The sequence below is a fragment of the Musca autumnalis genome, unplaced genomic scaffold, assembly GCF_047663935.1.
Source record: "Musca autumnalis isolate F117 unplaced genomic scaffold, ASM4766393v1 scaffold_4, whole genome shotgun sequence".
Classification (NCBI taxonomy): domain Eukaryota; kingdom Metazoa; phylum Arthropoda; class Insecta; order Diptera; family Muscidae; genus Musca; species Musca autumnalis.
The window spans coordinates 142,178,172-142,195,449 of NW_027411977.1; the positions used below are offsets into that span (position 1 = coordinate 142,178,172).

A 17,278-nucleotide genomic window follows, 5' to 3' on the forward strand; every position below is an offset into this window, starting at 1 on the left:
TTTTGAAAAAAAAACTCAATAAAATTTTGATGTATTTTTTATTAAATGGTTCGTTTAATAATGCCGCTGCAAATTGTAGTATGTGCCAAACTTTGTATAAACGAAAGTAACTTATTTCAAAAATTGTTGAAATACTCGGTTCATTGTTTTGCACGTTTACAAATATTTAACCGATAAGAAAATTTGTATGGGACAACACGAGTACTGGCGATTGCCCTTTCTTGGCTTACAAGGGTCTTGATTTCTGACGCCTAGTTTGACTTTATCATTCACATATGTATGTATTCTCACTACATATTTTTCACTGCTTCTTCTTGGTATTTCAACAACAAAATTCAAATCGCACATTTCTCATCAAATTACCTTTTATCTTCATCACTCAGAAAGAATTCATAGCCTTTCTTTTTGGCCGATTTATTCAAACGCATCGAGTGGCGCAGTTTCTTCATTAAGGGGGGTTTGTTGTTATCAGCAGGACAAATGGAGTTTTTCAATAATTGAGTACGCCTGCGTAATATATCGTATTTTGAGTATAGGGTATGCCAAACAATACGCAACACTTTAGCACTTTTACTTTCATCCTCTTGCTCGTCGTGATGCCATCGTTCATTTCTATTATCGGCAGCAGTTTGCGGTTGATTCACATCTCGATCACAGTTCAATGTACTGCCGTAAATAGAATTTTTATTGTGAGCAGAAAATGTTTTAGACAATTCCAGTGTTGATTTAAAATTTGATACTGATTCACATATAACGGTCATAATGTTCTTCTTCTTATTATTATTTTTTGTTTTTAATTTTTTAAGCAATCACAGCGTTTGTGCGGGCGGGCGTATTGTCTTGATTAACGTTTTTTTTGTGCTGAAGAATAATCTGTCGAGCGTTGTCCGCTACTCTGTTTTGTTTTTTTTTTTTTAATTGTTTGTGACAGGCGATGTCGTCTTCTCTGACCCGATACTCTTTGAGTTCTGTGAACAATTGTGGAGCGTTTGTATCACAGCTAGCTTCTTTGCACTGCTGTGCGCATTTGTTACCAGCAGCAGCGACGGCCAAAGGCATTATGAATATTTTTATTGCTTAAATTAAAGAGCAGTTAGTTGATAAGACCGAATTGCCGTCCTCTTGTTTGAAAAAGAACGTAAATGTCGATTTTAAAATCCATAAGATACATACCTACATACATAGTATGTACATACATACATACGTATGAAGATAGTACATGTGGGTATGTTTACCTAACTCATATGTGCACATAACAACAAACATATATTGGGATGTACCGAAATTGTGTATTTTATTATAACCTTATCCTTTTGGCTAACGAAGGTATAGTACACTGTGTGTAATTTTTTGAGTCATGTTTTATTAACCATATTCTGACTTCACAGTGTGATAGAACACCAAAAATGAGAAGATACGTGTCTCGCCGTTTTTCCCTATCTCATCAACTTTCGCGGTTATAGGCCTCCAAAGGTTTGAGGCTTTGATGTAAAAAGGGTCATTTAGTCAAGACTATATCTTCCAAACCGTTAGGAAATTTGAATTTATCTCAGAGGCAAAGTTGTAGCTCTTATCTTAAAGAACAAAAATTGTGAACACATATAACCCATCAAATTCATCTGCATCGCCATGGTCAAATTTCTTTTAAAATTTTTTCTCAAGTTTTGTTGTACAGCTATCAAACCGATCAAATTTGAAGCAAACAACCAACTACAAAAATGTACCTCAGATCTCAATAAACATCTTTCTAGAATATACGAACTCTGTAGAAACGGATCTTATTGGTCAAAATAACAAAACAATTGCGATTTTTATCCTCTTTTCTCGGCTTCTGCTCCATAGATACCAAACCGTTCAAAATTCAAGAAAACAATGGACCACAATAGTGTAGCAAAGACTTCAATAAACAACTTTCTGGAATATGCGAAATTTCCATGAACGGTTCTTAATGGTAAAAATAGCAAAAATCTTTTGAAAATATCCAATTTTAAACTTTTTTCTACTACTCTGGTCCAATGATACGCAACCGCCCAAAAATTAAGGATGCAGTCAAGTACTAAAATGTACCTTAGATTTCAGCAAACAAGTTTCTTCAAGCTCAAAATTCGATTATTTTAGATCATTATTTCCTGTTCAGGCCCGTAAATAACAAACCTTTCAAATTTCCTTGAGTTTTTAACAGTTTGTTATTTCCAAACCTGAGTAGGGGGAATGTTAAAAATAATTTAATTGTTCGTGAATTTGAGCCCTAAGAATCATTCCTAGAATCTTCATATGTTCTAACAAGTTGTTTATTGAAATCTTAGGTACATTTTTGTGATTGACGGTATCCTTATTTTTGGGCAGTTGCCTATCTTTGGACCAGAGTCGGAGAAAAAAGTATACAAATTGGATATTTTCAAAAGATGTTTGCTATTTTTTACCATTAAGAACCGTTCATAGAAATTTCGCACATTCCAGAAAGTTGTTTATTGATGCCTACGCTACGCTATTGTGGTTGATTGTTTTCTTGAATTTTTAACAGTGAACGGAAAGAAACAAAACGATTCCCGTACCAATCACACAAAGCCACAAACTTTTCAGCTTCTCTGAATCGTTTCATTCTCACAACCAAAACAAAAACACAAACTTTTCAACGTAAAAAGATGGAAACCGTACGATTGGTGAAATGTAACTTCAGCTATGCTTTGCCGAGTTGTTTCATTCACCACCGAAACGACAAGTATTTTTGGGAAACGTTTGCCGTGCGTTATGGTCAATGACACACTCAGACACACACACACATGTGATTGCTTAACAACCCTATAAGTTAGCATCAGCATACCACAGTGAATTTTATCAACCACCAAACGTTTTTGATTTATTCACATGTGTTAAGTACTATTTAGTTTTCTATCTGTTGTTGTGGAGTTGAGTACTTTTCGTTTTTCGTTTTGTTCGTACTCACGAATGTAAACAAAACGAAACTAAACAGCGAGCTCGGCCAACGAGGGTTATGTTTTGTATTGTTCCTATGGAAAATACGAAACGATTGGAAATTTTATTTAAAGTATTTTTACGTACTCTGATTTTTAACGGTTTAATATCTATGGAGCAGAATCCTAGAAAAGAGGATAAAACTCGCAATTGTTTTGCTATTTTGACCATTAAGATCCGTTTCTACCGAGTTCGTTTATTCTAGAAAGATGTTTATTGAGATCTGAGGTAAATTTTTGTAGTTGGTTGTTTACTTCAAATTTGATCGGTTTGATAGCTGTATAACAAAACTTGAGAAAAAATTTAAAAGAAATTTGACCATGGCGATTTTGTCCTTGCAGATGAGCTTGATGGATTATATGTGTTCACAATTTTTGTTCTTTAAGACAAGAGCTACAACTTTGCCTCCGAGATAAATTCAAATTTTCTAACGGTTTGGAAGATATAGTCCTGACTAAATGACCCCTTCTACATTAAAGCCTCAAACCTTTGGAGGCCTATAACCGCGAAAGTTGATGAGATAGGGAAAAAAGGCGAGACACGTCTCTTCTCATTTTTGGTGTTCTATCACACTGCGGTGTCAGAATATGGTTAATAATTTTCGTGTTGCACAGTGGTATATACACTTTGATACGACCGTCGAAATACCCCAAGTATATTTGGACGAAATTCGTTTCAGACAATTTTGAGTCGATTTAGCCCTAACTGTCTATCCCTCTGGCTGATGCTTACGATAACTCTCGAACGAATCAACATTGCACATCTTATTATTCCTTCCAGATATAGATCGGATTCGAATATGGATTATATCGGTTCACTCCTTCGGGTACCTGCCACTCAAAATTCGGAAAATTTGAAGTTCCGGATCGTTTTCAATTTTTTTCGGCAGGTTGTCCTTGAGACCTTGGCTGCACCAACTAAAATGGCAAATCCGCAAGATACCTCTTGCAGGGAGTTTTTGATTGGTCCAAACTTTGCGCATCGTATTATTTCATTGAGTCATGTATTACGTTGGAATTTGGACTATAACCGTCTAAAACTGCGTTTACTTCCCACAAAAAAAAAATGGAAAAGTGCAGTTTAACAGCTCGTCTCGGTTCGTTTTGAATTTTTTTCCAAAAAGTTCTTCTTGTGGGCTCTATTACGAAGTCGCAATTTTTTCGGGGGGCAAGTTCATACGTCCTCAGATAATGGTCCAAAATCTCCAAAAAGCCTGCGGCACCAACTAAACTGGGATAACAGCCTCGAATTATGTCCGAATATTGACTATATCTGACCACACAAAGTTTGAAAATAGGGCAGTTTAAGGACTCGTCTGAGACCGCTTTTAAATGTTTGACAACATGTTGTGTATGCGGCCCTAGTTAAAACGGTACAGTTTTTTTCCGCCGCAAATCCATACTTCCTGAAAAATTGGCCCCAAAATCTCAAAAGATCCCTATAGACTTTATATGTATTGGTTTGCTTCTTTTCTTTAGGTCCGACGCTTAGGGTATATCTCTGTCGGCACAGCTGACTGATACTTTCTTACTTGTTTTATTTTTAAAAGAGAATCCATTCGCCTGGCACACAGAAGATTATGGGGGAATATTAGTGCGAAAACTAGTGGACGAGACTTCATTAAGATGCAGCTTGGTAATGGGTTTTGATGCAAATGATCAGCAATTCTACTGGCGAAGCAACACCATCAATTTTTGATGTGAGTTCATATTCGATTTCATTTTAATTAATAATCTGCGGGTATGCATTAAAGCAAATACCCCAGCCTTTCAGAATATGGTAAGTGGCGAGGTAATAGACCTCACTCTTACAAATATGGAGGAAACGTCTCCAGCGGACTGAAGGGCCTTGGATCACAGGGCGATACACTTTCAAATTTCGTATTGAACAAAAATTCAATCGCTTCATAGGAACCCCAGAAGGACGAACTGGGGGAAATTCAACTCTTTAGCTTCTTCAAGGTTGAGTGATATTCCAGAAGTTCACAAAACGAGGGAAATCGATAAAAAAAGTTAGTTATCTCTTAAATGTTCTCCGGGGTTGCTATGAGAAGTCTTGCCGATTAACATATTCTGATAGGAGAGATCAATCAATTGGTGGAATAAAGAACGAACAAGGCTAGTAGGACTAAACTTAATATGGATTGCTTTCAGGAATGCTAAGAGGTATTGTTAAAAGAGCTTCAGATGATGTAATGAAAAAAATGTCAGGATTTCTTCTTTACATGTGAACACAAGGAAGAGCTTAGAGAGCCTGGTACATAAGCGGTGTGTAAGTAGTAGCGTAAACCTCTTGGAACCCTGAAGGCACCAACGTTGGCCTATATGGGCACATCCGCTGCCATCCCTACAGAGGACCCTCTTCCCCAAGTACTTCGAGTTGGCTCTTACAGATATTTTAATTTTGCCTCAGGAATTTATTTCATGTAGCGGTTTAAAGTTATACCGCCAATGATCGGTCGCCAGAGCCTCGTTTGCGTGAAACAGAGGACTTAAGGTCACAAGTGGACAGTGGGTGAGAGGATTTGCTATGTGAACAAATATATTATTCGTATTCGCATCACTCTTTTGAGGCAATAGAGGGAGTTCACGCAGCGGTAAGATTATGCAAATTGATCTCAATGAACCAAAAACCAATTGAGAGCATTATCCAAAGTTATGGCACAGGGACGTAAGACTCTAGATCTACTGGCGAAAACCCAGCGCAGATACGAACAAGAGCCAAAATCCTGACGGAAGTGTTTTTGATGATGGGTTAAATAGAAATCTAAGGTTTTCATGCACGATGTGGCCAACAATGTTTCTTTATCTGCGCCCCAAGTGCTGCCGACTAGGGACTTGAGGACCTTGTTCCTACAAGTCAGCTTGTTGCAGATAGCTGCGAATGTGACCCCTAGAATTTTGGGATAGTTTGTGATGGGAATTCTGCTACCATCGACGACGACATTCAACTCTCATCTCCCATGCGCCGTTCATGTAGTGAACAGTGTGGCCGTAGATTAAGTGACGGATATTTACATATTCCTCGCGTTAAAAAAGTTGGTAAGATCGGTCAAAAAGAAGTGCAGCCTTTCACAAATGACATCAGGGAAGGTAACCGACACGAAGATCGTACAATCATCGGCATACGTTACGATCTCAATGCCGTAGAAGGGGGGTGGAGTACTGGAAAGGTAGAGGTTAAGGCCACGATGTGGCCAACAATGTTTCTTTATCTGCGCCCCAAGTGCTGCCGACTAGGGACTTGAGGACCTTGTTCCTACAAGTCAGCTTGTTGCAGATAGCTGCGAATGTGACCCCTAGAATTTTGGGATAGTTTGTGATGGGAATTCTGCTACCATCGACGACGACATTCAACTCTCATCTCCCATGCGCCGTCCATGTAGTGAACAGTGTGGCCGTAGATTAAGTGACGGATATTTACATATTCCTCGCGTTAAAAAAGTTGGTAAGATCGGTCAAAAAGAAGTGCAGCCTTTCACAAATGACATCAGGGAAGGTAACCGACACGAAGATCGTACAATCATCGGCATACGTTACGATCTCAATGCCGTAGAAGGGGGGTGGAGTACTGGAAAGGTAGAGGTTAAGTAGTTCCGGAGATATCACCCATCTTGGAGAACTCCCTGTTTCACTCTACAGGTCTTACGACTTTTTGTTCCTGAATTTTACGTAAGACTGGCGTCCATACATATATGTAATTGATTATCATACGTCTAAACTTTGTCGGAGGGTTGTCTGCTCAATTTCCGTGAACAGTGTGGAGTGTTTGACCATCACTGTTCTATTATCATACGGCTTGCTCTGGATAAATCCTCGACTAATATGGGTGGAGATGGTGTGCAGCGCTGTTATATTGCTGTGCAGCTATCAGAATCCATGCTGATGGTCGGCAGCGGGATAGCTATTTCTGATGCTGGGGACTAGTAAAGCAGCCTCAAGAATCCTTGCTACGAGCGACCAAAGGCAAAATTGGTCTGTACGATTCACCTTTTGCTATCATCCTTGCCTGACTTTTGTAGCGGGCTACTCTTCCCATTTTCCAGACTTCGGGCGCGTTGTGGATGGCTTTCGACAGCTTTAGAACTTTTGTAAGACACTCAAACTCCCGGCTCATCCAACTGTTTCAGCATTACCATGGAGATGCCGTCAGGCCCTAACGTTTTGGATAATTTAGCGTTCCTAATGACATTTGCAACATCATCCATTGTAAATTGTGGTGGTTCATCTTCGGCAGGCAGAGATCTAATGCAACGTAATACTCTTCTCTTCGCCCTGCAACTCGCGGGGTGTTCCGTAAATTGTCGATTAAAATAACTTGCGTACCTATTCGGACGTGTCTTCCTTCTTTCCAGGGTTCGAGAGTGACTTTACCGTTGCCCATAATTAACTAATTCGGGCTCTAATGTTGCATTTCTTCAAATTACCCAGCCACTTGTTTCGGTTGTGCTCACCGACCATCCTATTAACTTCCAATGTCAGCACACTAGGTTACTAGGGTTGGCTCGACGAAGCTTATCACATTCATTTGCTAGTCCTTCTGCCACTATTGGTCTCACTTAGCGTATTCGACCAGCAGGTTTATAGCTAGCTGCTTCAGATGAGATGATGCCCGAAAACATACTTTCTGCTACCCGAACATCAGAAACTGGGGGATTTCTGGAGAGATTGGCACATTCTGGTCAGACCCAAGGCCAGGTGAAACGACGTTATGTCTATAGGAGAGGTACCCGAAGGAGTGGACCCATATAGTCCATTAATGAAATTATCTAAGTTTTGAAGATAGGTAATGCTCAATCGGCTCCAAATTGTCTGAAATGAATTTGGTCTAAACATATGTTATATAATATTCTATTGATATGGTATTAAATAATCTTCTAAGAATAGGAACATCCTAATACATGATTTCACATGAAGTAAAATTATCTCACTCAACTTGTTGTCGTTGTAATATTGGTGACAAAAGGCAGATAACGGTTTTCAAAGACAACTCAAGTAATTCTATCAGTTAAGAAATAATCAGTAATCTTCTTTTTAAACGGCGAGATAAATATTTTAAATGTGACAGTGGAAATAGTGTTGATATATTGGAGACAGTGTTGATATATTGGAGATTTGTAATATCACGGAAGTAATTATCAATTATCCTTGTAAAGTGAAGTTAATCACGATCTACACTTTGTCACTTTACAGAAAAATGGCAATAACTTTGTTGTTATCATTGTTTAAACGATAGTCACACGTGTCAATTAAGCAATGTTTAAATTGACAGAATAATAAAATGTTTTCACGAGTATTCGTAAAAATGGATTTGTTAATTATTAAGGGAAATACGTAGAAAATATACGATAACTTTTAAAAGGGGGCTATGGTATGTCATACGATGTCAAATCGATTTTTCTTGCCAATTACCGACAATTTTTAAATGTCAGCCAGGAGCTGATCAAGATTCTCCATGATTAGAACACAAAGTTCAATGTTTGTTTTTAACAACTTCCAGAACAGAGCTTTCGAATATAACCGAATTGTTACAACAACAAAGTTCTTACAAACACGAACAACGGCGAAAAAACAGATCCGAAGTGGTGCGCGTGTTATTTGCGAGTGACAGAGCGAAGGGTGACTGTGCTATGCCGTATAAAAGCCCTCCCAACCCAGGAGATGTCATCCGAAGCCCAAAATCATTACACAAGCAACACGATGAACCCGGATTTGAGTATTTGTCGAGTATTCTTAATCTGTCGTTAACCACCCATATAGTATCAGAAGTCTGGAAATATGGCTACTGAAGCCTGGCCAAGATGCTAGCAAAGGCGAATCGTACAGGGCGATCTCATTCTGTCGCCAGTAGTGTAGACTCTTGATGACATCATGAGAAATTGTTTTTCATTTACATGACCGAACAGTTATGGATGGAGGTTCTTGGTCTATCCAATGCCTTCAATACAATCAGCCATGCCAAGCTGTTCGAGAACATAGAGAAGACTTCCATCCAGTCCTGTTTTAAACGATGGATAGACAACTATATAGACAGTTGTTTGTGGAATTCAGGTGCTATCGCCTTGAGCATCCTTGCCACAATCTTGTAGGCAGGCTTCCATAACGCAGGTACACAGGACTACATGACTTAGAGAGAAAAAGTTTTTCTGTTTTGGAAGCTGCTCCGGATAATTTTTATTCGTGATGGGACAATTCAATTGCAATGTACTCCGAGTGAAATCGAAGAAATAGTGGATTTCATGAGTCGGAAGAATATCATTGTCGCGGCGGTGCAGGAAACCAAGCTCAACAACAATCGCAGCTTACAGCGTTGTGATGGTTGCAACGTACTGAGTAACGATCGCTCCAGGAGGGGTTACTCTGTATTGCGATGCGTTTGCGTTTGGTATTTTGTTAGCGCAAGATATTTGCGTTAATGCACGATTTTGACATAGGCTTTGGACTACAGATTGCGCTGATGCAAGAAAGGAAAATGAAACAAAAATAGTTGCAAAAGGAGATACGAAAACGCATTGGAGATGCATTTAATTTCTTTACGCATCGCATTTTGCTTACGCATCGCAAAAGAGAGTAACCCCCCAGAGTAAATAGCTGTACATCAGGTTATTGGCTTAACAATAGCCCGCTTTTGGTAGGTCATAACCGTCTGGTCTTGGGGGACTTCAATGCTCATCATGCTCGCCATATACCTGCTGGTCGAAACCCCGTTTAGCAAATGAGCGTGATGAGCTTCGTCGTGCCAATCCCAGTAACCCCAGAGTCAGGGAGCTGACACTGGAAGTTAACAGGTTGGTCGGTGATCATAAGCTGAACAAGTTTTAATCGACAGTTTGTCGAGTCCCCTCAGCGTCCGAAACAGATATCCAGTTGCCGATCATAAGCATGGATTCCGTAAGCAGCACAACAGCGCTGCACGTCGAGGACTCAACCAAAGCAAATCGTGTGATAGAACAGTGACGCTTGACTTATCAAAAGCCTTTGAAGCAGTCACGCATTCCACGCTGGTTGAGGACATCGAGCAGACAACCCTCTGTCCAAGTTTGAGGCGATGGATAATCAATCGATAGTCGTATGTAGAATTAACGAACAAAAAGTTCAAGCCCCGTGGAGTGAAACAGCAGTTACCCAAGATGGGGTGATATTTCCGGAACTGTTTAACCTCTACCTCTCCTGTATTCCACCAACTCCAGACGGTATTGAGATCGTAACTTATGCGGATGATTGTACGATCTTGGCGTCGGATACCTTGCCTGATGTCATATGTGAAAGGCTGAACATATATTTGATAGACTTACCACCTTTTTCCATGCGAGGAATGTGCAAATATCCACCACTAAATCTACGGCCACTCTGTTCACCACATGGAGGTGAGACAAAGTTGAATGTCATGGCCGATGGTAGCAGAATTCTGAACATAAACTAACAAAAAATTCTAGGGGTCATCTTAGAGTCGCTAGCCGCAGCACTTGGGGTCCAGATAAAGAAACCTTTTTGACCACATGTAACGCGATAAGTCGGTCTGTGGTAAGTTATGCTGCGCCAGTTTGGTACGCGAATATATGTAAGTACAACGCAATGGAAAAATATTCAAACTATTCAAAATATTCAGAATACCTCCCTAAAAACTGCAACAGGAAGAGGCACTCATCAGCGGACCATCTACATTAGTGGACAAAGATTCGTCCAGTATAGAAACACAATATCTTGCTTTCGTTGCAGTACTTGCCCGGGTATTACCGTGAGAGCAATCCTAATCACAATATGGGGGACATGACCCCCCACCCAGGCATGTCAGGAGAGATCTTCATGTTCTGGAATGAGAGGTCTAACTTTTAAAGAGTGAACCCCTAGATCAACAAGCCTATCAAGCAGGTTTAAAAAGCATTCGGACGGATGTAATTGAATGCAGTCTTCAGAGAACATTACCAATCTATCGCAGCTGAGGAGTGTCAACTGCCACGACAAACTAGAGCAAGCATGGTCACATTTGACACGGCGGTGCCGATGATTTTCGGCAATTTACACGCACACGACCCGAATGCACAGAAAGAGCGTACAAAAGAGGACAAATGTTTTGATTTGTTCTTTTTTTAAAGTTTGCGTGAATACAAACATACTAACACACTGTTATAAGTTGCCAATATTTTGAATACATTCACATTTTCTCCGTTCTCTTTTTGGTCATGCCTGAACTAGAGTAGTTTTACACGAACACAAACACATAATTGTTGAGGTGATGGCCCCTGGTCGAAGATTCTTCCGAGTCAATCCGGTGCATAGAACCGGCCGCCGTGGGATTGAGAGTAGTTTTTGGTAGTATTCGATGACACCCTGCAAAACATCTGCCCATGAAATTAGCTATTGCTGTGCTGGACCTGGGAGGCGCATGAAGTTTTCACTTCTACTGGTCTTGACCCGAGATCTAATAAGCGTTCGGGCAATTAAAAATCGTGGCACACATCAGGATGGACAGGTGTCATCGACTCGATTCTGGCTCGATACATATTGAGGCTTGGGTTTGCCCGTGTGCACAACTGTTTTGTAGCAGTTGTTAATGATGTATTGTTGACATCTGATGGTATAAGGTGTTGTACATCATGGAAATAGCATTGAAAGTCCCTTCGGATTTGACGGGGTGGTGGACTTTGCAAAATTCTGGTGTTTGGATCCTGTGGCTAGTGGCATGCCACTAAGAAATGTTTAGCAAACTGCTCATTATGTTGCTTCACGACAGCGTCATGGCCTCCACTTGGGGTCCATCTCCGATATTTACACACATCCGGTTGCCGTAATGTAATGTTTTGAAATCTCTCCAGCTCCTTCTCCATTGTGTGGCACTTATTAAAGATGTCCAGACAGGCCCTGCTTAGTTGACCACAGAGCGGTCAATCGTCTTATAAGTCGTCAAGATAGTATCTTTATCTTTCCCCCATGAGGAACCAGCGAGGGCTATCAGGACTTTGTTCCTTGTCTGAACCCTACCAACGACATAAGTGGCATTCTTTTCGAAGGTAAGAAGATCATCGAATATAACGCCCAATATGTTTTGGGTTTTGTACTTGTAGAAATTCTTCAGCCATCTGCAACTTTACCTCGATTACATTACACATGAGAAAAAAGAAAAATAATGTTACCCGCCCATCATATCTTGATACTACAACAAAATCGAGTCTATAAATCCCCACATACCTGTTCCCAGGTATTAAAACACACTGCTGATAGAAAATAAAAATTATCATTCAGAATGATATACAGAGGATACGCAACGAAATATTGATATCAATAGTTTTTGTTGTACCTCAAATTGGGGGGTGCTTTAGTTTTGTCCGCTTATATTTGCGACCTAAAATGTTTTTTTTTTTTGAATTTTAACTTTTGTTTATTAAAATCTGAAGTCCTTATTTTCGTGTTTTTCAACAATAAAGATATAAATAAATAAACAGAAAAATAAAAAATACATTTATAACTTTGTTTTCTTAAAAAAATTATCATTTAAAACAAATGTACTGAGGGGGTGCTTTAGTTTTGGCCGACACTGGGTACATAACCCAGCAAAAATTCGGATCCGTTTGTCAATATGTAACCCATTACAAAGTAATGTAAACAAAAATAACTACTTATATTACCCCTTACTAAGTTATGAGTACGGTGGCACAGAGCGTGTGTGTCCGAGTACAATTCAGAGGGTTGTGTGTTCAACGCTCACCACCATGACTGGCGCGCCAGTCGGGTACTTTTTGTTAAAAAAAAAAACAAAAAAACAGATGGTGGTGCACATGTAAGCGTTTAAACAACCCTTAATGTTCGTGTGCGTGGCCTAGTTTGTAGGGTGTTCGGCTACAAATCAGAAGTTCATGTGTTCAAATCCAGCGGAGGGAAAAATAAAAAAAATAAAATAAAAATATGAAGTGTGTTGAAATTGAATACGGCTGCCAAAAATCCCTTATAAATCCACTATTTTGGGAGGATTTTTTGCTGGGTATGTACACAATAAAGCCAACGTATTATCGTTTTAAATCCATTATTCCATCCAACCATTTTTGCAAGTATTTTGACCTCCATTTGAAACTTTATGCCTTATAAAAAATATTCCATTACAAATACTCTGGAGGCAACCAACTGAGATAAGAAGGGATGATGGGTGGTACATCATTTTGCGAATAAACAAAAACATCATCTTATCATGTTTGTCTTCATACCAGGAAGGTGAATGGATGTTTTCTTGCGCCATGCAGACGAAGTTTAATGATCTGAGAATATTATTGAAAATGAAAACTTTTCATTTAATATATTATTTCATTTCTTTGCATGTTGGCGAACTATGTATCAATATCAACCCTATTTTAATCTAATGCTTTGTTTACATATACGAAATCCACTCGATTTCAACTGTCAATTCCTTTGTGTATACGTCAAATGAAAACTCATCTAAAATCAATTGGATTTCATTTGACGTTTGAGCTATGGAATTGACAGTTGAAATCGAGTGGATTTCGTAAATGTAAACATAGCATAAAATAAAATGTTTTTGAATTAGCTGTTTTTCTCTAAATAACCTGGTGTTTACAAACATAAATTTTGAGCAGACAATAACAAAGATGCAAACTTTTATCACTAATAAATACATTTATACTTTCCGTAAATGTCTAGGCACTGTTTTGAAATTTTCATTAACAGTGAACGTGGGCATTTATGAACAAAATAATACAAAATTATTGCAAATAATACAATAGTGAATAGAAACCCAGCAAAAAGTTTGCCTCCAAAGATGCAATTAAATCATATGTACAAGTGATTTGGAAGTGCACCAAATTATGCATTTTAACTCATGATTTTTACAAGAATGTGACTACTGAAAGATACACTCCATTAGCACTGCATTTTTAACATCCCTTTCGAATCGCATTTCATCTAAACTAATTTTAGGCAAAATATTACGATAGCCAAAATTTGATTCGAATCTGTTGATCCGTTCAAGAGTTATCGTGCGCACCAGTCAGACAGACAGACGGACGGACATTGCTAAATCGACTCCAAATTGTCTTAAACGGATTTCGTCCAAACATACTTGGGGTCTAAATCCATTATTTCGATGAGGCACATTTTGCCCGTATGAAAGTGTATATGGTAATATTCAAAAAAGTTTTTCAATCGTTGAAGTTGAGGTTCACCATTTAATAAGTCGCGAACTGTTAATATATTTTAAAAAATATGAATATATTTATATTAATTGAAGTGTTTTAGCCACGATCTCATAATATGGACCATAACAAATAATTTTCGTGGAAGCTGCGTTGATGGTAATATAAAAAAATGGGAAAAATGTGTTGAAGTAAACATGTTTTTTGTGTTCTTTTTTGATTTCTGGCCAAACCACGCAAAATTCGAACCTGTGCTCAAAGAAAGAACTAAACAATACCCCTTGGGCAACATGGTTCTAGTGAATGACTTCTGGATATATACACGGCATCCCCCTAAAATCGATGCTGACATTTTGAAGTTTTGATTTCAGTGTTTTTCGAATTTTTCTTATAATTAGAGGGTGCAACTAGATAATAATCCAAACTAGTTTATGGGATTGTAGAACTCGCGATTACACGTCGTTCGATGTATATCTCATGAGTGTGCTCCGTACAGCTTCCTAGTAATAGGAGTTCAAAGGCGAAAATTTTGTGCGTAAATTTTTGGCTTTAAAATTTACAACTGTTGTACAGGTGTAAATTTTTGGCTTTAAAATTTACAACTGTTGTACAGGTACCCCCGAACCCCGCGTGATTTTAGTTTTTTTACGTGCCGGATCTAATAAGCCCTTCCGCGTTCGAATCCATCCACTAAGACGCCGGATATAGATACCTTGAAAGTAGGAAAATCTGCAAAAATATATTTTGACAATTCCGCGAATTGAACCGCGATTTTCTTTGATTATTTTTGCATAAATGTAATCCTTTATACGCGATTATAATATGTATTTGCCATAAAGGTGTGTCACAAATTACAAAGTTTCAGGAGTAATATCTCTATTTATCCCAAAATAGAATGTGGTGGCACATCCGCAGTTCTTGACGAATATGTCTAAAATAATTTATATTGACGTATTTTTAATAGGGGGCCATTGAAATCGGATGCACCTTATAATCATATGCACATCGCGTAATTTTTGCCCACTTGAAGGTTTTTTGAATAGTAAGATGTAACTGATGGCACACTTTGGCCGCTGAATGAAACATGGGAAAATCCATGCATATTGATAGACATGTACTCCCTGTATCCGAAAAGCACATGCACCTCAACCGATTTAAACCAATTCGCGAATTATACGGTTTTTAACTTCTATGTTTTTTCTTTGATTGTAATTTCAATATTACTCTCTACTTCTTATTTCTATTGCTTATCACAGAAAGCAAATATACTTTCACGATGACTAATTACTTTTCTCGTAGAAGTTTAAGCAAAATACTTCAGGATTTGGATCGAAATTTAGCGAAATAATAGAATAGCTCCCAACATTTATTTTTCAAATTTTTCGTATTTAACCAAAAATATATTTTTGAAATAATTTCCAACAATAAGTTTCCGTTCTTTGTTGTTGCTGTAATATGCAAGTTATAAACGCGATCTTTATAATTTTGGTCTCACATTTTTCTACGCGTTGTCTAGATTCTGTACGTATTTTTAAATTATTTTTTAGAGATTTTTTGGACTCTGATTTAGAATAAATAAAATTTATTCCAAGATTTCTTTAATATTTTTTGATTTTCCGTGAAAATAAAAATAAATTTAGCAAATATTTTAGCATCTAAGGATAGATATCAAATGCTGCTAACGATTCATATATACAAGTTCTTATTACAACACAGTAGAAATTTTTAAATATTTTTCTTTACAAGAGAGTAAAACCGCATATAACTTTTGAGTGCAGCATCCAATTTTGTGAACGCGAACAGATTTGAAACCACGCCGCCAAAAATGGCGGATGTGCTCGCCAAAAAAGTTTTTAATTTTTTTTTCTATGTAATTGTAAAGGAAATTTGGAATTTACCATATGGGCAAATCCCAGAAACAGTCTACCAGCCAAAAATTTTTTTATTTTATCCAAATTAATTTATTTTTTCACAGAAGATTAGACTGGATATCTAATTTTAGAAATGTGTTAAAAACTTTTTTTTTCTATCATTATTAACACAAAAATTATTACAAAATTCTACCCTACCTCAGGTTTTTTAATTTTATACAAAAATTGTACATTTTTTACATGTTCATATTATTACTTTAGTGTTAACATAAATGGTAAACTCAAAAGCTATATTGTTATTCACTCAATTCTCTTAGATTTTGACAGAAAATATTATCTTTTACTATTTTGGAAAAAGTGAAATTAGGTATGAGAAGACAGATCCAAGTGGTGTAGCGTTCGTCACGAAAAATTATGTTTTTTTTATACTGTGGGCAGAAATTTCGTTTTTTTTTTTAATTCATCTATAAATTTAAATTAAATTAATATCCTGCTTTTAAGGAAATAGAAAAAAAATCTACAATAATAAAAAATAAAAAAATTACAATGCATTAATTTTTGTAGCGTTCGTCACGATTTGAGTTCTCCCAAAAAATAAAAAAAAAATTTGCCTTTTAATTCTGTTTTCACTTTCTCTTGTATTCTATTTTTGTTTTATTCTGTTATCGTAGCGATTTGAGTTCAGTTAACTGTTAAGAAATTAAAAAAATGAAATGATATTTCAAAGTTATATTTATTTTCTGATGGATGTGCAAGTCGATTTAAAAACAAATTCATTTTAAGTAGTATACACTTTTTCAAAGAAAAATTTGAGTGGAATTTTTTGCAACTGCTCACGGAAAGGGTGCAGTAGACGGAATCGGAGCTGTCGTAAAGAAAAAAATTAGAAAATGGTAAAAGCTCCGAATATTGTTCTTAATAACGCCCATGATTTTTTTTAAATTGGCAAAAATGAATACAAATGGTATTTTCATTTTATATATAAGCAGAAGTTATATACAAAAATCAGCTGGAATTCTTTCGGAGAGATGGGCTAACGTTAAGAGCATTCCCGGAGCAAACATTATTTTTCGTCATATAACAAAAATGTGCTCAAAATCGCACTAACGTCAGATTCATTAAAACATAAAATTTATTTATAGACATATACGCATTGATAAACTTATTTATGAACATAAAATATGACTTAAATAACGTTATTTACAAGAAATATACATTGTTTCGTTAAAATAAATACACTGGTTTTTATTTACTATATACTGGAAAAAATGTAGCGTGCATCACGTAGCGT

General features: G+C 37.4%; 1 protein-coding gene across 11 annotated transcripts in view; it reads right to left on the minus strand.

The window, feature by feature from the left end:
• Positions 1 to 17,278, minus strand: part of LOC141400649 (phospholipid scramblase 1-like) — a 78,464-nt gene that overhangs the window by 19,761 nt on the left and 41,425 nt on the right. Inside the window, exon 1 of one of the 11 annotated variants that reach the window (XM_073979977.1) lies at positions 364 to 1,062. The exons of the other annotated variants lie outside the window; for them this stretch is intronic. Within the exon in view, the coding sequence (XP_073836078.1) occupies positions 364 to 376 (13 nt within the window). The 5' untranslated portion in view covers positions 377 to 1,062. Of the gene's footprint in view, positions 1 to 363; positions 1,063 to 17,278 lie in introns of those variants that run through there. 11 annotated transcript variants of the gene reach the window in all.